Consider the following 23,108-nt stretch of genomic DNA (forward strand, 5'->3'; position numbering starts at 1 on the left):
TGAGAAGTACTTAAATGTCTTTAGTTTTTGCAAAATGCTCTAGAAGGCTTGGGAAATCCTGTAGAAGTCTGTATGACTGGGACCAGGAAAACAGTAGAATCTTTAGTAATAAAAAAACTAGTATTTAAATTTCTAAAAAGAGGTGTGAAGTTAGGAAGAAAGCTCAGAATCCTATTCTGTAGTTTTATGACAGCAAAAGTAGAATTACAAACTCATGTAATCATGAGAAGACTACCTGATACAGCAACATTAGTGTTTCCATTGCGTTATATTGAGTGAACATTCCCTATTTTCATGTAATCAACATATATATGTCAGAAGGAAGAACTAGGTAATCAGTCCAGGGTGTTGAAGGTGTAATATGAAAATTGTTTACTGAAACATGTAGCATCAGAGGAGAAGTATTTTGCTTCCTCAGCTATTAAATTCCTCAAGGTGTTCAAGTTTCTACTAATTATCCCAAGCGAATTGTCACCAGTTGAGTTACACTGTGTTTCTTTTATACACAGAAGCTTAAGAAAATATTAGTAAATACTACTGATACTCTGCTTCCTACCTGACTGTGAAAAACTGATTTAATGCCATTTTTCTTTTCTAGGTCGTATACGATCAAAGCTCTCAACCCCTTCTGTTGGTATTGGAAATTCTAAAACAGATTCCAGAGGACGAAGTAGAACCAAAGTGGTGTCACAATCTCAGCGTATGTATTTTCTGTTTATCAGGTATACCTGATAAAGAGGCCAAATTCTTAAGCATATATTCATTGACCAATGGCTACAGTCAAAGTTAATTTTTTTTAAAAAGCTACATACTGAGTTGTTGTTCTGTGCCTTAGGTTCATCATCGCCAGACCAAAATGAAGGTATTTTTTCAGTGTTTTGGGTCAGTGGTATTTGCATGCTTTTCTGATTCATGTTGTTTTTCTCTAGACAAAATACTAGGTTAGGTCTTATTTTGCCAATTAAATTAGATAATGCAGTCAGAAGTGAAATCTATCCTTAAATTCTGTCTTCAATTATAACTTCTCAACATTCTTTTCCCCCCTTTTCTGACTTCCCCAATGTGAAAGGCTAGTAAACATGGGCTAGTAATAAAGAATAATGGGTAGAGTGAATGGTGTCTTTATTGTTACCTGTGATATCTAATTTTTCATTTTTAAACAAGTCTTATTTTAGCTAGAAATACCCATTTGCACTTAAAGGTAGGCACTGCTGTAGCTCTTGGATATACACTTCTTTTTTTTTTTGTGCTACAGCTCTTGCCTTTATTTAACTGTTCTTTGAAGGAAAAATAATAACCCCTCCCTTTACAATCAGTTACTTAGCTTGTGTTGAGTCAAATTTAAAACAAGCAATTTAATGTGTGTCAGCTAATCCACAGTAATTTTCTGTGTGTGTTTAGTAACCAAAGCACGTGCAGTGTTTTCAATCTAGCCAAGCACTCAGTCATTAGTTAAAAAGACCTGTTTACCTCACACTCTTTGGCACTGGCTGACCTACAGCAATTCGTCCACACATCTGATGTCTCTAACAGACGTTTTCTGACTAAGCTCTGTAGCATTTTCATATTCTTATCTTTGTCTAATTAGGTGAAATGCAACTAAATGAATGAAAGGAAGACAAATGCACAATAAAATTAAAATTAACTTCCCACTAGTATAAATTGTCAGATCTAATGTTCTAAACCAGTAAATTTCACCATGTTTCAAAATTTCAATGCAGTTTGAAATCACTAACCATATCCACTTTTTTTAGTATAACCCTTTAATAGTGTTTTTAATGGCAGAAGCATTTTTCTTCATTGTAATGACTGCATCTGTCATAAATAGAATTATTTTACAAGTTTCAAAAGCAGGTAGTAGTTGTTTTTGTCCTGTTAGAGTACTTGCCATTCCGTTTTGCATAATTTCATTTGCCAGCAAGTACAGTTGGATCAAACCTGATCCAGTGTTTGCAGGTTTACAGAAATAAAGCTTTCAAACAATGTGAACAGATAAATATAGCATACTGAAATTCAGTAGAAGTTCCCTCAAGTGCTCTAATCCCAGAAGTTTTGTGAAATGAGAGCCTGAAAATGAGTCATTATTGGTTGGGACAAAAGTTCTCTAAAACTTGTTTTACAGATGGCTACACTATACCATAAGCAAAGGATATGTGAATGATTTAAGAGGGAGGGAAGGTAAAGTTCCTTCTAATCCCCTTTTCCCTGCTATGAAAAACTATAAGCAGTGTCTGTAACAATTTTTTCCTTAGTATTAGGAAAGTTTGGAATTAAACTTTTTGAAAATGCTTTTGTACTTGGAATAGTTTTGGTAAATTCTTAAAAAGTGAAGATGTTTGATAAATGTCTGGGGGAGAGGGTAAATTTAGGTAGCAGTATAATACTTTCGTGATGATCACTGTCATATAACATTAAATAACTGTATATCCAGAGAAGCAAAATTAAGCCTTTACAGTTTTTTTACTAATAATGCAAGGGTTGTTTTTTTTTTTCATTTTTACACAGTATTAATGTCTAAAGAGATAAACTGATATTGAGATACCTTGATCTGACTACATATGATGATGTGTGAAAATTAGATGCGTGAATACATCCTTACAGCCTTTTATTACTACTTCTATTCAGAACTGATTGCTTCAAGTAGGTCATTATAACGTGTCAGTGGGGGAGAACAAGAATTCTGAGATGTTTTATGGAAGATAAACAGGGCAAATACAAAAGGACAAGCGAAGGAGAATTCTCAGGCACTGTATGCCAGCTATTTGGGTGATGCTTCTTTATGTGACTGAAAATTTTCACAGCATTGTGTGAAGCGTGATGCTTAATGTTTCCATACAGGGGATTGTTTTAGTTCCCCAGCTTATATAATGAGAGAATAGCTTCCTATTAGATTTAAGCTATTATTTTCTTAAAAAACCACTGTAGCACAAATGCTTTTGTTAATTTTTGGGTTACAGCTATCTTTGTTCAAAAATCATTTTATGAAAGACTTGCAAATTTGAATGCTTTTACAAAAAAAATTTTTTTTGGGTTTTTAAAGCCCTCTTCTATTTTTAAATTAACGTAAAGTAAATGCCTGATTATTTTATTCTTTCCTATGGGAAAAAATGGTTACATTTTTTTCCTCTTCTTTCCGGTTTGGTTGTCGGATAATTCAACAGCGTATGCTAGAATTGCATTACAGTCAACATTCAGAGAATTTCTGAATGGAAACAGATTTTTTCCTTTTATACTCAAGATTAGTATTAAAAAGGAAAATGAAAAATTATATGCAAGTCTTTTCAGTTGTGCCATTGTGAATTTGTTTTTTTTGTTTTGGTCATCCACCACACCTGCAGCTCAGCTCCTTTACTGTTGTGTCTCAAAAAACAAAGTTTTGATCTTGTGTGTAATTTTTCTTCAGCTGTTGAACTTCTTGAGCCTTTTTGGCAATGTAGTATTCTTTTCAAATAATATGCAGGCTACAGTTTCATGCTTAATTGAAATTTAATTCTTCAGTGTTGAGTTGTTGATAAGAAAGCTGAAGAACTGTAATTTGCTTGTGCAGCTTTGCTTCATCTGCTTTGTACATAGCATCTGAGTTTAATTCTTCAGTTGTGGAAGCTACTTAATAGCACTGCTTTAGGATAAACCCCTTGTGGCTTTTTTTCCTGTGTGAAATGACTAAAGCTTTCTTATTTCCATTTGCCATTCATTTTTTAATCTGCTCTGCTCCCTCCCTCTTCACGGATTATAAATCCTTACCCTTATCCTGCCTTTACACTTGTTCAGGATCACAGTCTGCTAACCCCATTGGTGGTAAGAGTCTACAGAGTTTGCATACATATTATTGTTTGATCACCTGTTTGACATACCTCATTTAAGGACCCTATTCAGCAGAAATTCTGGCTGGCTTTTTTGCATATGCTGCATGTCACTTAATTGGGCGTAATCCTTACTTAGAAAGCAGGAGAGATGGGAAGGGTTTGAAATAGTGCCTTAGTAATCTTTCTTTTGTCATTCAGCTCACTTAGGTCTGCTGGTATTGGTAATGCTGACAAGAGTATGCTTGTACTATTACTATCATAGTATTTTCAGGCTATTTAGCTGCATTCAGTTCATTTACACTGCAGTGGTGCTCTTTGTAGGTCGGATTATAGAAAGATGAAGTAAAGTATTAGAACAAGATGTTGCATTTCTTCTGAATATTCTGAGAAGAGTAAGTTCAGATTTCTGACCTATTGAAGAAAATGTACAAGTCTGCAGCACAGTGATACCTTCTGCAATGTTTTTATTGTTTTAAAGAGATACAAAAGATGGAGAAATCTTGGTAATATCAGGTCTAAGTTGAAATAACCTGATATGAAGGAACTGTCAAACCCTTAATTTTTGCACATCACAGCAGTTTTATAGGTTTGCTTATTCTTCTGTTGCTATAGAAGTTGTGCTTGTTTTTTTCTAGGCTGTATAATAATTTATTTATCATTTCTGCTGAATAGGTCCATAGTTTGGAAAAGGGATTTTGCTAAGTAATCATTTCAAGTTTGAATTCAAACAGTGAATCTGAAAGTATATGCATGATATATTTTTTTGGATTTCTCACTTCCACACAGCATATATTTTGTTTTGTTTGGGATTTTGTTTCTTTTCTCATATAGTCAAGCTTTAGTCAACCTGTATCCTTTTTTCAATGTGCCTCATAAGAAGTAACCCATGAAATTCACTTGAAAAGTTGCATGTTGTCTGTAAATCTGATAGCATCACAGTGGTCATACAGTTACCTGATTTTTTTTTAAAGATTCATTAAAGGTTCAAAAAATGTACATCAGTCTTTGTTTGAAATTCTATTTTGCTTTTTATTTGGTCATATTTCTTGAATTCTGCAGTTGGAAACAATATATTATTATCAGCTGGTGATATAAATCAGTTACAGCTAGGGAAGAGTGAATTCTCTGTTAAGAACTTAGAACTTAAATGTTCTGTAACTGGAATATCAAAGTTAAAGATAAGTGACCGGAGTTTCTGGTAGTGATACAGTATCTTGAAGATATGTAGTACTTTTTAATATGCAGTTTTAGTTAACAGAAATTTAAGACATTTAAATATGTCTTAATCAATTTTTTAGCTTGCTTAAAACTAATTGAAGATTTTCTGTAATTTGTGGGGTAACCTCCACAGAAATGTACATGAGTACCTTAATTGTCTTCAGTCACGTTTTATTTAATGTCAGAATAGTGCTTGAAGACGCCATGCTTTGAAAGCAAGGGAGAAGAGTTTAAATGTTAGGGAAATCACATTATTTAATTATAACACTGGTTGCATTGGAAGAGCTGGGATAATTATGAAATCCTAGTTTAAAGTTGCTCCCTTTAACTTTCTAACAGGTTAGTTCATTTGTTTTTCTTTATTAATAAAGAATGTGGTAAGTGGGAAATGAGACAGCGTAGCTTAAAAAAACTGTACACAGCAGCATTCATTTTAGAGACCTTGGAACTCTTGACAAAGTCCACAAATAATAATTGTGGTTTCTTGAGCTTATGTAGTGCTAAATACCATGTCAAGTGCTTCCTTGCATTGATAATTTTAACTACCTTGTGTGTAGTACTGTAAGAACTTGGACCAAGGTGTTCTAGTTCATGTTTTTACCTTTTAAGTTTTTCCTGATAATTTCAATCTACCGCCACCTTTCTACTAACTTAAGGTATTATTTTCTTTTTAGCCATGATTGTTTGTCCACTATGCTGTCCACCCTGCTAATATTTACTCATTCATTCTGCCTTCAGCTGGCAGTAGATCTGGGTCTCCTGGAAGAGTTCTGACAACAACCACACTTTCCACTATGAACACAGGAGTTCAGAGGGTGTTGGTGAATCCTGCAGCTGTACAAAAGCGGAGCAAAATCCCACGAAGTCAGGGATGCAGTAGAGAAGCTAGTCCTTCTAGGTTGTCTGTAGGTAAGAGTCACCAAGTAATTCTTGGTTTCTTTATAGTCCTTCTTATTTAAGTGCTGGATATCTACAGCTGGTATTTAGTTATAGATGGATGAAAAAAATAGAATACATCATAGAATGTAGCTGTTTTCTGAGACTAGTTTTTGATATGCAAGACAGTTTTAAACTGAAACTAAAATTTGAGATTTTTCTTATCAGAATGTTGTAGTTGTTCTTTTCCTCACCTCCCTTTCTTCTCTTTTTTCACTTCAAGCCCAAAATACCCATATCCTTTGAATGAAAGCGTGATACCATTTTGAAAATACGTTCTTCATTACTTCATGTCTTCTGTGTGTGTGCGCGCATGTGTGTAAATGCTATGATGCTAAAATGAAAGTTACATGTCTTCAGCCTCACAGTATAATTCAATTACACTTTACTGCAAACAGTGTTACTGAAAAACATCTGTTGATTTTAATGGTATTGATGCTGTTCTTCCTTTGTATTTTTTGTTTTTTTCTTAGCTGCATGATTTTTTTATTTTTCATCTTTAGAAAGCTGTGGGGTTTTCCATTGGTGCTACTGTTGAGTAACTTGATCTTGAGCACAAATTCTCAGTCATTATCCAGCGTTGCTTGTTTTTTCTCCATCCTTTCCAAAGGGTCTTTCAACCATTCTGTAAAGACTTGGTAAATTTCCATTTTAAGCTGTGCAAAGAAATAATTTCATTGAACTGGCTACACTTAGACTAATCCAGTACAATCAAGAAAGTCTGTAAAAAAGGTTATGACTTAAAAAGCGACATAATCATCAATGTCTTTTCTTAGAAATGCATCTTTGACCTTACTGCAAAACAGAATTGCATTAAAACTGCAACTTTTCTTATGTCTTCTCCCTTCTGTGCCGCTGTTTGTCTGCACCCTGAATCATACTAGCACGAGGCAGCCGCATTCCTCGGCCTAGTGTGAGTCAGGGCTGCAGCAGGGAGGCCAGCCGTGAAAGTAGCAGGGACACGAGCCCTGTCCGCTCTTTCCCACCCCTCGGTAAGTACTTGGAGCCCTTGTCGTGCATGGCTGTCCGTGCCCTTCCTTACGTGCAACTAACGAATCTGTCCCTTGTTCATTTAGCTTGTAGCTTGCCACTATGTTCTCCCTTACTTTGACTCTCCCCCCACTTATCCCAATCAAAAATTGACCAATGTGTGAATGGGCTGCACATGGGAAAAATACAGGCTTTGCTAGACTTAGTCTGAAGTACCAAGTCTAGAGAGGTGTGTGAGGCACAGTGCCTAGATGCCATTTTGAAAAGGAACTCCTTTTTGAAGTTACATGTTTCTCTTTTCATTGCAACACTCATTTCTTGGGTACCCCAGTGCAGGGTCAGCTGTTGCTCAAAATTTTCTACCTAGTCAATGAATATTTTAGTGTGTAAAGAGAAAATACACTTATGTCCCCTTAGCTAAATGGTCAGCACCTATTGGTTTGACATAAATTGCAAGGTTTTGCAAGATTATCAATCTGTTTTTGAGATGTCATTGAGGTGTAAGAATATTATTTTAAAACTACCTTAACATGTTTGTTATAGATTAGGGAAGGTTTTCATCTCCGTGTGTCCTTGTCAAGGTGACTACAAAGTTGACAGTTAATTTTGCTTAAAGTGCTTTTACATGTTGGGTTTCTGGATTGGGTTGGGTTTTTTGCTTGTTTGGTAACTGAGCTCTCTCTTTGCAATTGAATCTGAAACAGATCTCTTTGATGTTATCCTTGTCTGACCTAGTCTTCAATATGTATACTTCTTATTTGGTTTGTTCAGTGTAGCTTACAGTTAAGGACTTTATAATACTAGCTGTTAAACATAGTCTGAAAATAGTAAATCTCTGGTTTCTGTCTCAAATTGAGGCACCCAACTGTAGTCCTAATTAGCAATGGACATATGTTGTGGTTTCTTAGGGCTTACTGCCAGCCATGGTTTTACTGAGAGAGTACAGCTTAATTGCATGAAAGCTGTTTCAGTAACTAATGCTAGTTTGCCCAGACGGTGTTTAATTGGGAAGTGATACTAAAAGTAGATGTTATGCAGAACCATTAAGAAACCTGTATCTTTTTTTCTGAAGCACAGCTGGAAAATTGTGTTTAAGTACACATGTATCTTCTGTTCTTTTAAAAACAAGGGTATTTTGCAGAATTCTTTGTGCTTCTTTTGCTGCCTTATGGCTTGAATTGTGCTCAGGCAAGATCAGATTTACACTTTGTAATTGGTTGAATGCTTACTATCTTAAGAAGTCTGCATTAGGCAATACCATGAGATGTGTTGCTGGGATAAATGCCACTAACTAAATGCCAACTCTTATTTAGGTATTTCAGTTTTATGATTCAGGTATCAGAACAAGTACCTATACTGGTGGAATATACTGGTCTGATAGCACAGGGAATGCAAACTAACTTGTATAGGAATCCAGGACCGGTTTTAAAAAAAAAAAAAAAAGGAAATTATACTGGGAATAAATCAAGATTCCTTTTAGAATTACTTTTCATTTGAATTATTTACAGTGTCATTAAGTGTTTTGTTGGTACAAGTGAAAGAAGAAATAAGGCAAATTCAGCTCTGTGTAGAGCTAGAGGCAGTTTGACATAGGGGTGAAGAGGGGAATATAATTTGTATTGCCTCATTGTCAGCACAGAAATTTTTGCTTATGAGCACAAAATAAAATGGATTTTATCCCTCTTTAGTGTACAAAATTACTTAAATGCGACATAATTGCTTCACTGTATACATTGGTATGAAGTGTTTATGTAATTTCATGTCTCAGTACAAAGTTAAAAACTTGGAGATAAGAGCCATTAATTCACTTTTGTTAAACACAGTCAATATTAGATATCAGACTAGTATAATGTCCATATTTTAGCTAAGAAAACATCTTATTGTGGGTCCATTTAGTCTTATTTTGATTCATCCTTTCAAAAAATGCAGCAGCAAAAGAAAATACATAACAATTTCTCTAATCTGAGGGATACAAAGAATATTCTTGAAAATGTGATTCGGAATGAGGTTTCACCCAATATATACTACTTGTTTTCACTGTCTTAAAAACTTGTCCAGCATACTTCCAATGTAGCTATGGGCAGGAGTCATTTCACGTTTCTTGCCTAAAGTTTGAATTTTTAGTTTTCAGTTGAACCTTTGATTTTCAGGGCTCATTGAAGGAAAGTAAGTTTATCCCATTAATGCTTGTATTTAAAGAGCTGTCAGCTGTGATGTCTGTGTTGTGACATCCTCAGTCCTGCCTCGTTTTCCATGCTGAGATACACTTTCCAAAGAGCCATGTATTCCACGAATCATTAATTCCAAACGAAAATCCCTAGCCAAACATCTTCATGTAGGATTAGTTAGAAATAAAGTGTATCAATGTACCTTATGTAAGGAGTGGAGAACTTAATGTGGAAAGACACGGTGCTGTTTCTGGGATCTTTACAGGACTTAGGATCATTGTGGAAGTGCACTCAGGTTAAAGATCCTTCCCAAAATGTTGTTTGGTCCATGTCTCCATTACATGATTTAAATCAGATTCTTGAATGGTCTTTGTTAATCAGAGAAAAGGATTATTAATTTGATTTGGTTTCTTTTTATGCTACCTTATATATCCAGGAGTAAAATATTTGCGTTTACAGTTATTTATTAAATCATAAGATTTTATCTGGAGGTTTTGCCACTGTGGGTGGACATTTGGGTTCAAGTTAAAATTGTCATTTATGTGGTGATAACATTCTAACTTAAGTGAACTGAAGAAAAAAGTTGACTTGTTTAAAAACACATTTGATTTAAACATTTCTTGGTTTAAGAAAGAAAATATTAACAATGCTTTCTTCAGAATCACTAAAAAAACGGGTTTTTACAAGTGCCATAAGGAGTGGGGTTCTCAAGTTTTATTTAGAAATCCTTAAGGATGTTCAGTTTCCAGTTTCCATATCTTTGAAGAATCTTAATGAGTTGTAGCAACTAACAGTTCCAATTCAGTTTCAATTTCACATCTTATTTATTTCAATAAAATAGTAAGTATGTGAATTACTAATTTAATTGGCTGGCTTATGTTAAACTTTTAATAATTGGATAATTTTAACTTTCATTTACATAGTGGCGAGTTTTTACTGAGGTTGTCTGCAACATAGGCAAGAATTCAAGTGTGTACAAATTGTCAGCTGCCAGCACAGCAGGTTTGTGCAGGAAGCACTCTTTGCAGATAATGTTTGATACGTGAGCTCTGGCTGTGACTTGAGCACACAGAATTAAGTCCACAATGCAAGACCAGTGTCAGTGCACTGGTAACTTTTTAGGTATTTCTGATGATTCTGTTTTTGTGTGAGTGTGTGCATGTGTGTCTGTGCACCTTTTATTCTTTGAACTTATACATACTTGCTTTTACCTTGCTCTGAATCTTGTAAATTTTAAAAAAAATTTGCATGAAATGTCCAGTGTACACAAACCTGTATAATCATATTTGGTATAATCAAAGAACTTCTCTGAAGATTTTTGCTTCATTTTAATACTCAGTTTCTTGTGCTTAAGCTGCATCTTTTTGATAAATATTCTCTTGTTCATCTGAGCAGCTATTGCAGCACTTCAGTTCCATGGTCATAGATAGGTTTTATTTAATCCTGTTATTGCAGCTTCCAGACATCACTCCAGATCTACTGGTGCCCTCTACGCTCCTGATGCTTATGGGGCCACAGGTGAAGGATGAGTACCCTTTGCTGTCATCTGTGCAGTCATCCTGGTTTTTTTTCCCCCACCCACTTGGTTATTCTTGTAGTTCAGTTTTAGAAAGCATTATTTATATTGATTTGAGTTTTGTGGTTTTATTAATCCAGATAGATGTGTTTATGTTGATAGATTTTGTCTCCAGCCTCATCCCCAATGTTAATCTTTTTTTCCTTAACACATTTTTTTAATTGCAGAAGAACTTTGGTTTTCCATTTTTTAGTGTTTGTAGAGCATTCTTTGTGCACGTAGTTTCTAATCAACAGTCTCAATAGTCTTCCTATTCTATTTGTTTTCTTTCTAAATGAAAACAAAAACCCAAAATGAAGAAGACATTGATCTTTTAAAAAAGCAAAACTTTTTTCAAATAAAACCGTTATTTTATAGGGGTTTTTCCATGTGATGTTGGAACAGAATGTTTGTAGGTGACTGGCTTTTTACTTGAATTTTTACTTTTGTATGTACCACTAAAGACTTCAGAATGAAAATAGTTATTTTATCCCCTACATAATTTCTTAAAAATGTTAAGTAAATGCTTTTCTTCTGCTTGGGTTTTTATAAGTGAATGTGATATTTGCATCCCAGCTTTCTACTGTGATTTAATTATTTGTATTTATTTTTGTTATTGCAGCAGGTACTGGCTTTGGAATTAGTCAGTCGAGTAGATTGTCGTCATCAGTCAGTGCTATGCGAGTGCTGAACACAGGTTCAGATGTGGAAGAGGCAGTAGCAGATGCTTTGGTAAGAATCTCACACTTACCCTGTGTAGGTTACAGGCTCTCTAAGTGTTTCCTATACATTAAGCATGCAGAAGAACTTGTCATGTATTGTTTTATTGGCTTCTTGGGAAAAAAGAAAAGAAACTGAGTTGCTGGAGCTGTAGGTAGTGGAATTTTTATTCCCTACAGAAGTTTTAACTTTTGAGAAGTGTGCTTTTTTTCATGGCTGATAGGAAACAGTCTTGGACTGTTGTTGTTGGAGTGACCCAAGGAGCCACTTGGAGCAGGTAGAACTAACCAGCAGTTTCTCACAACAGCCAGAAAACTTCAGGATAGGTTGAAGACTTCTTAGAGCTGGGAATGATGGCAACTAAAGCCTTCTGCTTACCTGAAGCCTGAGTACCATTTAAAGTTTTTCTGTCTGACAGCAGGTGAGATCAATGCTGAAGAGAGAAAAAGACAGCTGGGCAGCTAAGCCCCTCACAGCCACTCTCTCTCTCCCCCACCACTGGTGTCAGAGAGAGAATTAGGAGGGTAAAAGCCAGAAAATTGTGGGTTGAGATAAAGATAGTTTAATATGGAAAAAAAACCCTATGTACCCAGACAAAGCCAAACAAGGAATTGATTCAATGCTTCCCATGGGCAGGCTATCTCAAACAAAGCAGGGTCCCATCACATGTAACAGTGACTTGAGAAAACAAATGCCAACACTCCAAACATCCCCCTCTTCCTCTTTCTTTCCCCCACTTTATAGACTGAGCATGATGTCACATGGTCAGGAATGTCACTTTGGTCAATTTGGGTCACCTGTCCTGGCTGTGTCTTTTCCCATTCACCCCCAGCTTCCTGTCCAGCATAGCAGTAGGAAAAGCAGAAAAGCTCTCAGCTCTGAGTGAGCCCAGGTGAGCAAGAACTAAACCTCTCTCAATTATCAACTCTCTGTTCAGCACAAATCCAGTACACAGCTTCACACCAGCCACTGTGAAGAAAATTAACTCTAGCCTAGCCAAAACCAGCACAGCATGTAGCATCTCATAAGTTTAGTTTTTTTTTCCTTTGTTTTCAAGATGTGACACTTAAGTTAAAACTGGTTATGCCATTCTTCCTTAAGCTATACTGTTCTTTAAAAGGATGGGTTTTGCTCTTCTGCCTTCCTGCCCTGTAAGCCAAACTGAATACATGATGTATTTCGCTATTCTGACATTTACATCAGCAAGCTGAAATTCTCAGTTAATTTAAAATACTGATGCTATGAATCAGATACATTTTTATCAATTACTGTATACTATTTGCATATCATTAAATACTTGTAAGTATCTGTTTTCTAGTTACCAGAATGCTTTAAAGAAATGGTTATTTCTCTGGTTTAAGAAAAACTGTTACTTTGAAGTCAGATATAACTGAATAGAGAGAAATAAAACATGAAGCACTCTGGCATATTCTTAGTATGACTGTTTATTGATTTCTTGGTTAATACTTTTTTCTTGATGTGTTAGTTTAAATTTTGTGTGCCTTCATTGGCATAGAGATCAGAATATCAAGGTCATGGTGAAGTTCAGTGCATTTTCCCCTTCTTTTTACAAACTTGCAAAGTTTTCAGCATTAATAGTGAATGCTGCTTTGTAAATTGAAAATCAGTCTGAATTTTGAGATAGGGAGCAATAGAAACACAGTCCATGGAACATGAAAATTTTCTGGCTGTAACTGGAAAGCCTGTGCTATAGTCCTCTCCACACAGATGAGTCACGAAGAGTATCTTTAGTACTTTTAGCCACCTCCTAGTTTTCAAATTTGCTGGGCAAGTTATGTAGTAAGAATAGAAGCTGAGAAGAAAGCCATGTTTACGATGACTGCTCTTGAGGCTTGAATGTGTCTACTTTGTTGAAGCAATAAAGCTTCTTCAGAAAAACTGTTTTGCATTACCTGGATCCAAAATGCCATGATGCTGCTAGAAATGTTACAGGAAAATCAGTTTGTATATTTTTACTAGAGTCTGACATTACAAAGAAGGATCAAGAACTGCAGCATTTTATTGTAGTACTTGTATGCCTGGTTCCTTGCCATGCTCTAAATGGTATAGGTTATCCTGTACAAATGACACCATCTAGATGGAAATCTGGTAATAAACACCCTTATTGTTCTATCATAGACTGAACATTCACACTCATAATGGTACTTTTAAAAGGTAGAATGTAGATTTTTGACATATGTAATATAAATATAAAAATATTCCAGATTGCGTGTTACTCTTTTTCATTTTATGAGAAATACTTGAATAGTTTTAGTGGTGGTAAAGCCAAAGAGGTGTCAATCTTCTGCCTAAGATCTGTTTTGAATGTTACTGTGTAAAATGCAGCAATAATGGAAATCTTTACATATTTTTACATCTTTGACTTTAGAACCATCCTTGGCATTTCTGATTTGTTTATTGAAAAATCTGTTATTTTATTTTCCTTTATGCTGTCTCTTTTCCAAAGCACTTAACATCTCTGTGGTTTTTCTCTTCAGTTATTCTTTTACATATGTATGTATGTTCATTCTGTTGTCAATAAGCCTGCTTGTTACCTGTTGTATTTATTAGTTTGTGATTAGTACTGTGATGTCCTTTAAGTTATTCCATGGTTAAAAATGAGAGCCCTGTGCAAATGGCAGTGGTAGTTAAGGGGAAAACGATCACTTACACTTCTGCTTTTCTGAGTATGTATCGAAACTGAGTTTTTAAATGCTAACGTCAGCTCCAAAGTTTGAATGGCAAGAGCTGTTTTGCAGATGTGTGTGGGAATTTTTTCATTTTAGGATAAATAGGGGTTCCTCCCCTGCCCCTCCCCCCCAGTCTTCGTATCTAGTGTTTTGTTTTCTTGGGTTGTTTTTTATTTTAGGGGATTTGGGATTTTGCATTATGTAATCAGATTTTTTTTTGTAGAACATTGACTGTAATTGTTGCAATGACAAAATTTGGATATTAAAGTTAAACAAATAGTTCAAATCAAGGTTTTATACATAACAATTGACTGCATGTGTTAGGTTAATGTGTTCATGCTCAAATATCACTGCATAAGACACAAAGATTTTGACAGAGAAGTCTTTGTGACCAACCTGCCTGTGATATGTAATATTTTCCTGGAAATTGAAGCTTAGCAAACTACTTATTGACTATGTGTGATATGCTAATCAGACACAGAGAGCTAAGAACAAAATTTACGGTAAGATTATATGTTGTCCGGTGGCAGGGAGTTTATTACTCACAGTGCTGCTATGCCTTACCTTTCTGTTCTCAATTTCTGTTTCTTTTCAATAATATACTGCTAACAGCTCTTAGGAGACATACGGACTAAGGTATAGAAACTATTTTTTTCTTCAATAGTTTAATATTTTCCTCTTAACATGTTTGATACAAAATGTGTTAAAATGTCAAATTATGTGTAGACTCTTGATTCTTAAATTCTGTAACATATCTAAAGGTTTGAAGAGAAATAACTAACTTGCAGCAGTCTTTTGTCACCCTATTATGCAATTTTTTGGGTTCTTCAAAGAAGACCTAAAGCTAAATGTTTCATCAAATGTATATCTTCTGTGCATTTGCTTTGGGTTTATGTTTGGAATACTATGTTAAGGCATACTTCAAAATATTTTCATTAACTCGGTTTTACCTGCTGAATGGTTGGAGCCATTTGTCACTGCAGGGAGTAGGGGTCACACCGGTTATTTAAACTGTTGTTCTTTTGACTCGTTATGGGTATGTTGTATTACCCATTTGAGAAATAGTGCTGATCTGGGTTGTCTCTGTGCAATAGAAGAAGCCTGTGCGAAGAAGATATGAACCGTATGGGATGTACTCAGATGATGATGCCAACAGTGATGCATCAAGTGCCTGTTCAGAAAGGTCGTATAGCTCCAGGAACGGGAGCATACCGACGTACATGAGGCAAACAGAAGACGTGGCTGAAGTCCTGAACCGCTGTGCCAGCACCAACTGGTCAGAGAGGAAAGAAGGCCTTCTAGGCCTTCAGAACTTACTAAAGAACCAGAGAACTCTAAGGTAGGATGACGTCTTAATACGAGAGACATCTTGTTTCCATGTTGTTTGGGGGCAAGGGGAGAGGGAAGGCAGAGTTTGTCTTTGAGAGTAAGGTGGGGGAAGCAAGGAAGCTTTTCTCACTTCTGGCTACTAGTGTGTATTTATATACTAGTGGATGTAGGCAATTCAAAATGGAGAATTCTTGTGATGCAGAAAGTTCATAAGATGCTTCCATCTACTATCAGTGGAAGACTTTGTTTTTTCTATTACTATAATTTTGGGGTATTTATTCAAAAGAAATAGTTTACTACTTGCTACTAAGAACACTTTTTTCAGTATCTTCTCTTACAAAAGTATGGTATAATATATGAGACAGTTTAAAGAGACGTTTATAGGTTTAAAGTCTCATTTTAGATGAAAGCTATAACATTTTTACCTGTGTCTGGAACAAAACAGTTTCCTCTACTTAATTTGCTAGATGATTTGATTCAATATTTACTCTTGATTTCACTGGCTGCTATGCCTTAGTGTTCTAGCAGAACTAGCAAGGGAGCTGTCTAACATATTGTTGTTTTAACAGTCGTGTTGAGTTGAAAAGATTGTGTGAGATCTTCACAAGAATGTTTGCTGATCCTCACAGTAAGGTATGTGTTAGTTTTTCTTATTTTCAGTAAATGTCTGAAAACATAAATTAAAAGGCAGTTACTGTAAATTATCAGTGACATTTACATATGTAAAATTTCACAAGCAAAAGTAGTTTCTGGTATCAGATGCCAATTAATTTAATTTGGAGTTTTGAACAAGGTAATTTCCCCCCTTTTTCTGCAGATTCATGGAAATAAAGTGAAGGTTAATGTTATATAAAATGCACTGAAGTAGTTCAGCAGTTTGTGCTCAAAATCTGTGTTTTTAAGAAGTTATTGTTTACAGACGCCACTTCAACACAAATATAGATCTTCTCTCAATTAGAAAAAAATGGTTCTGCAGTGATTTAAGTTAGAAATAAAATTGTGTGACTAAATCATACATAATCAGATAAACTATGCCAAATGTATACTTATTTATTTTCCAGGACATTTTGTATTATCATAGCTTATGATGTCTTACCTGAATTTCATAGATAGGGCTGGCATTTGAGACTGGTGAATAATTTTTACATATTGTTTTAATATTCCATAAGGAGACTATACTTTGGTATAAAAGAAAGTGTGACTTTTTTCAGTTTTACTTAGGTAAAGATTCAGTATGGATGATAGAAAAAGGAAAATAATGGTTCTGTTTTCTAAGACCATTAAAATATTTTTAAGTGAGTTACTTTGCATGATAGTATTTTTACAGTTGTTGTGGGAGGTGGCTTACTAGTGTAGCTTGATGAAATGTCGCAGTTTCTCATAGCAGAAGGAATGCAGGTAATTAAGGAACATAATAAATGTAATAATACAAAAAAACCCACATAAATTTCTATTTTATTTAATTATAGGCTTGTTTGGAAGAAGTGGTACCTTTTATGTTGAGTATAACTTGTCCCACTTTGTGTCCGTATTTCAGAATTGATAAAATTATGAAAATAAATTCATAACAGGGTATTATCCCAGAAGTACTGACTTACCCAGAATAATCCTGAAAAACATACATTTTACAGATTTTTAGGTCTTCCTTATTGCTGGAGTGGAAAATTAAATTCAGAATGATGAGAGGTCTTGACAGGTTAACTTAGTGTTCATCTGTGCCTTTTATTTGTCCTGTTGGAAAAAGTGGCTTAGCTGCTATCTCTGACATGATGTATTTTGGAAATAACTTGCATTATAAACAGCAATGTGGTATTCAAGTTGATCACATGCAGAGGAGACAAATCCCTCTGCAGATACCTCTTGAGGCCCCCTTGGTATTTTCTCTAAGATAAGAAAAACTACTTAACTACAATGACCAATTCTAGAAAATGTAGACCCTCTCTTATATTTTTAGAATATTATTGGTTAGATTTGATTCTTTATAATTGGTTGTCCCAAACAAAGAAAAATAATGTAGCTGGCAATGTGTTGTAACTTTGAACCCTATTGTTTTACTTTTGATTCCCCCCTAACCCTATAAAAGTACATGTAGTACCCCTGCCAGACCCACTTTCATGGGAGAAATAAAGCCTGTGGAAAAAGTCTGAGCTGCTCTCCCGGTTTTTTTATGTCGGCTGAAGAAGGTTCCTGTAAGCAAAGATGAAATCACAACAGAGCTGACTGCCTGATGGGCCAATGCTTACATACCTTGTAACAGAACCCTGCCCGAGAAAAGCCGGGGGGGGGGGGGGGGGGGCGGGGAGGGAGGGAGAGGAGGGGAAGAGAAAAAGTTACAATCCTATACTGCAGAAATCCATAAGAAAAGACTAAACCAAGCAGTTAAAAAGAGGAAAATATTGCATCAAAAGAAAAGTCAAAGTAGAGGAAAGAATATTAAATGTTGAAATATTGCCAGAATATTTACTTGAAAATTTGGTCTGTGTTGTAGCATGTTGGTACTGCTGTTCCAGTCACTGAAACCTTGTCTGCTTTGTAGTGTTGCAAAATTATTAATAGTTATAAATAGGTTATCAGGAGAATCCTTTAAGTATTAAGAGTTCATGACCTGTGTTTTTTTTTTTAATCACACACATATGTCTACATAAATCTCATCTTAGACTCTACTCAAGTGTCTGTAGGAATTATTCTGTCATCACTTTTGTGGGGTTTTATAAGGTTTACTTTAACTTGATGTCTGGATGGAGGGAGTTACATAGAATAAGAGAGTAATAATATTTGGAGGAGAAAATGGGAGAATTACTTAAAGGACTTCCTAAGTGCTTATTTTAGAAATACATTTGGTATCCCAATAAAATTACTTAAATTTGTCATAGAAGTTTTGAAGTACCTTTTTTGTTTTATTTTGGTTTATATTCCTTACAGGAACTTTGTATTGATGCCCACTAATTTGTGTGTTTTTATCTTTTTCCCCTTTTTGTTGTTTTGTTTTGTTTTGTTCTGTTTTTATTTCGTTTTGCATGCTGTCCCCTGTGTTGGAACTCTCTTTAGAGAGTAAGTTGGTTCAATATTTGTTGGAAGCCTAACCTTACTTGCATGTATGTGCAATTAACCCCTTTTCTCTATTTTTCTTCCCCAAAGAGTTCATGCAGTGTCAAGCCTTTTGCAATCATAAAATACTGCAAACAATTAGTAAAATATGTGGTAAAGTTTCGAGATGTGCTTTATCTACTAATTAACTGACATTGTTTGGTTATGCATTCCTGCTTTATATTGTGGTGGTTGGCACATCTGAAATAATTCACTTTAGAGGTAGATCATTTATAATTATTTCCATATCTGGTTTTTTCCGCTGTTCAAATTATGATGAACTTCAACTTTAGATAGGTAATTTCAAAATTTTAGGTTGCATCACAAAAACAAAAAACTGCAAATTTTGCAGTATCCACATATATTCTTCAACATACAGGTGGTTGAGTTCCATTTTCCATTCCAAACTCATCCTTTACCTTAAATGCTCTTTCAGCTTTCTTAAATTCTTCATGCTGATACAAAGTTATATGTTTTGTTTTTTTTAAATGCAACAAAATTACTTGGCTTATATTTCTCTAGAGGTTCTCTCTAATAAATCTAAAATGAAACTAAGCTTGAAAGCATATCTGAGTCCTCAGTTACTTGTATTTTTAACAGCTAAAATGTCAGCTCATGATTTTTAGAGTACTGTTGCAACTGTGAATCATAATTCACTTTATAATTATTTCAATTTAAGCTAATTTACAAGTTTGAAGTGTCATAAGAATTCCATATTACTCCATTAAGTCAGAGCTTGTAACCAGTTTGTTTGGCCTACCATGTTTAATGGAAAAGCCATATGTGTCATTGTCTGCAAAGTCAAAGAAACAAGTGCAGGTTTAAATTCTTCTGAGCTGTGTAGATCAATTTGAAGGGGTTTGTGAGACACCCCACTGCCCCTCCTCCCCCCCCCACACACAATGTAATCATTATAGCACCAGCATCTATTTGCTTGTTTGCCTGAGTATATTTTCTGCCTTACTTTAGGGCTGTGAAAGCCAAAGGCTTTATATTACAATACAGAAAGTGCATATTGGTTTGATTTTGCCTCTGTCTTATAACTGTGGCTACTGCTTGTGAATACATAAAATTATGCATTGTTTCAATTTAGCCTGAGACAGAGGATGTTTCCAGTCCTGCACATAGAATTCTTTTCCCACTACTGGCAGGGTAATTTTGAAACCTCAGACTTGAATATGGATCTATACAGACAGCACAGAAGTTGGCAATTTCCCCCCTGCCCCTTTTTTAATGTAATTTGTCCCAAAAGAGAAGTTAATTAAAGTAGCTGTTCCTGGTGGGCTTTATATTGAGCAGGGGTTTGTATTTGTTTCTAACATAGATTTTCAGTATTTAAGATACCTGCTAAAAATTTTTCCCAAGTCTCCAGTAGATCCTGAAAAAATCATAAAATACTTGGATAAAGGGAACCTCAAGGTTGATCTGGTCCAATCTTTCTTGATACAGTGAATCTGAATTTATTTTTTATTGCTTGTGTAAATTTGGAGGCACTCCTTTAAGAGATACTTGCTTGGATTTTTTCCACTTTATGGTGTGAATTTGCTTTCCCTGACGTGACGATCAACAGGAAAAGCAGTCGAATTTCCTCAGCGAAGAAGGTGTGCAGCAACATACACCAGCTGCTCCTTACTTGCATCAGTGCTGTGGAAGAAAGTCTGCTTCCATGGCGTAGTGTGTGCAGCTGTGTGAGATGTAATCACAATTTGGGGTTCTCCACTCTCACAGAAGCAGCAGAATTTGGTCTAATGACAAGGCAGGTCAGCTGCAGGAGGATGTGGGTTTCCAGCCCTTGCTCTGCACCAGCCACTTCTAGCCTTGCACCCATGTTGTAAATACTCAGGAGGCAATATCTGCCCAACCCTCTTTGCACCACACCAATACTTTCGTACCCAACTCTCTGCTGGAGCGTATATTGTGAAAGAATCTTTTTCTGCCCAAACACCCATTTTTCTTGTCAGAAAAACAGGAAACGCATGGGCTGCACAAGTGTAGAGTGTATGCAACCTGATTTCACTCTTAGGTCTGGAAAAAACTTAAAATTAGTGAGACATATTAAAAGAGCACTTTAAACAAAGTTACCTATTTGTCACACCCTCCTTGACCCCTTCCCTCCAAAAAGCCCTTCTTGCTGGTGTGAGTCCAATAAAAAAATACATGGTCTTGGTTCTTTTGGTTTTGTTTGGTTTGTTTTGTTTTTTTTTTTTACCTACTGCAGTCTTTTCAACATTATTTATTGAAAAGAAGACAATGGATATTTTTACAGAAGTACTTCCTGTGTTTTAAACATCTGCCAATCTGCACTCTATTGTGGCTTTTTTCCCTACTGTGGTGAATAATTTTGTGTTGGGATACCTTCAATAGTAGAAGAAGCTCGTTCTGTTCTCTAAGTATTTTATGCAAAGGAATTGGCCAACTGTCATGATTTTGCAGTAATTAGTAATGCAGATATTTACAGTTAATATTTTGCTAAAGAATTGTAGCAGCTTTTTTGGTTTTAAAGAGAAAGTGTTTTTGTAGCCTTTGAGGAATATAGCAGTCTACTTAATGGTAGAGCTTGAAAGGGTAAAAAATTAAGTTTTACTGGAAAAATTGAGGTTGCGCCAGCCATCACAGTAAGCATTCCTTTTCTTGACGAAACTGCATGGAATACCTAGTTGTTTCTACCGAAGTCAGCTAGCATTTCCAATGTACTCTTACATCAAAATCCAATGAAAAAGCAAGGCAGATTTCTTTCTTTCCTTTTTTTCTTTTTTTCCTGCTTGGCTGCAAAACACTGCCTTTCTCTGCCTCTGATTCCCTTACTGCTTTCTTCGTTTGTAAGTTTGGCATACATCAGTGTTGTTCCCTCTTTTGCCCCATCCTACCCTCTTTCCATCTTCTGCCTTTTAGGTATTCAGTATGTTTTTGGAGACACTGGTCGACTTCATCCAGGTCCATAAAGAAGATCTGCAGGACTGGCTGTTTGTACTGCTGACACAGCTGTTGAAAAAAATGGGTGCTGATTTGCTTGGGTCTGTACAAGCAAAAGTTCAGAAGGCACTTGATGTCACAAGGTAATGATCTCTTAAGAAAGTAACAATAAATTAGTTGTTAGGTATTTTCAAGGTTTTTGCTGCCTTTTTTTTTTTTCTTGGTGTGCTGTTTGATTTCTGGAAAAATGCACAGCTCATAGCAGGTCTTGAATTTTCAGTAAACCTTGTTGCTTCAACAGTTTGGTTTCATAAAATGACTCTTAACTAAAAGGGTTTGAGTCCTCAGCGCTGAACTATTAATATGATAGTACTTACCTGATTCCAAAATGTGCATCTGAGCCATGTGTGTTTGTTGTCTCGCCTTGTGTTCAGTGACGTAGAAATTGTGCTTGAACTTCTTAATTTTGCTGTAAACGTTTCACTGGAATATTCATGTCTGCAGCAGCATTAACTTTTAAGGAGTTAGTCTGCATCAGCATTAACTTTTAAGGAGTTATGGTAATAATAGATTTGCTTTCTGTCTTCCCTTCCTTCTCCCCAGACTTAACTAATAGCCTGATTTAGAATCAGAATTCTGGCATACCATTATTGTATCATTCTGCATTACTTGCATTAGTTATTCTAGCTATAATTGTTTCGTAGCAAGAATTCCTTAAATCTTGTCCTTAACATACTAGGTAAATGTTTCTGAAGGGTCATGTACAGTGGCAACTGGTAGCAATTTCGGCTTTGCTGAGAAGGGTGAGGGTTTATTTGGTGCCTCTCAACAGTTCTTAAAAGCATAACTTAATATTGTATTGTTTGTTTACAGGGAGTCTTTTCCAAATGACCTCCAGTTCAGTATTTTAATGAGATTTACTGTTGACCAGACCCAAACACCTAGTCTGAAGGTAAGACTTTTTGGGCTTGCATTGCAAGCAGAAGTCATCTTTAATAGAATTTTGCTTGTCTTAATTTTGAATTTGGAGTGTTATTTTTGTTTTGTGTAAAAACAAAATAAAAAAAAAAGGTTTTCAATTAGTGGATTTTGTTTTTATAAACTTTCAGACAGTCAAGCCAGCACTGCAGGACCAGCTTCGCTCTTTTTGGAGCTCAAAGGTTTTTGTCTGAATTACTGTCTTTATTCTTAACCCTCTGTGAAACTCTTACAGTGTTACCAATAATTTTTATTTGAATGCATTGTATGCTGCTACTAACCTCTGTGGGAAACTTTAAGCATGCAGATGCTCAGTTTTAAACATGACACTAGTATGAAAATGTTTGCTGCAAGAGAGATCTAATAAAAACACAGTACGGTAAAAATGAGCAACAAAAATGTGGCTGCCTAACAATCAAGCTGGTTATGCAAACTGACTCTATCAAGTCTTTTCTAATTTTATGTTTGTGATTTCCCATACTTTTTTGCCTAGTTCATATATATTTTTTCCTGTGTTCAGCCTGAAAGGCCTTGAGTTATTTTAAATTATTCTAATATTAATGTGAACTTGAGTTACTGTATTAAAAAACAGCTCCTTCTGTGGTATACTCTACTCCTCTGAAAGCAGTGTGTAGCTTTATAATTATACACACATTTTTACCTAAGAATCTGTAGTCTATAGACCTACCAGCATGTCTGAAAAGTAAAAATATATTCT

At 35.4% G+C, this 23,108-nt stretch overlaps 1 protein-coding gene across 32 annotated transcripts in view; it reads left to right on the top strand.

The window, feature by feature from the left end:
• Positions 1–23,108, top strand: part of CLASP2 (cytoplasmic linker associated protein 2) — a 145,008-nt gene that overhangs the window by 99,232 nt on the left and 22,668 nt on the right. For 6 of the 32 annotated variants that reach the window (XM_062509974.1, XM_062509999.1, XM_062509940.1 and 3 more), the window contains 8 exons: positions 599–700; positions 5,763–5,933; positions 6,845–6,952; positions 11,299–11,405; positions 15,178–15,422; positions 15,982–16,045; positions 21,392–21,555; positions 22,286–22,364. In XM_062509974.1, the coding sequence (XP_062365958.1) occupies positions 599–700; positions 5,763–5,933; positions 6,845–6,952; positions 11,299–11,405; positions 15,178–15,422; positions 15,982–16,045; positions 21,392–21,555; positions 22,286–22,364 (1,040 nt within the window). Of the gene's footprint in view, positions 1–598; positions 701–835; positions 863–3,771; positions 3,799–5,762; positions 5,934–6,844; positions 6,953–10,573; positions 10,637–11,298; positions 11,406–14,695; positions 14,720–15,177; positions 15,423–15,981; positions 16,046–18,174; positions 18,178–21,391; positions 21,556–22,285; positions 22,365–22,521; positions 22,573–23,108 lie in introns of all 32 variants that reach the window. The other 26 variants (XM_062509923.1, XM_062509886.1, XM_062510079.1 and 23 more) reach the window with 13 other exon arrangements.

This window comes from Cinclus cinclus, chromosome 1 (assembly GCF_963662255.1).
Source record: "Cinclus cinclus chromosome 1, bCinCin1.1, whole genome shotgun sequence".
Taxonomy (NCBI): Eukaryota; Metazoa; Chordata; class Aves; order Passeriformes; family Cinclidae; genus Cinclus; species Cinclus cinclus.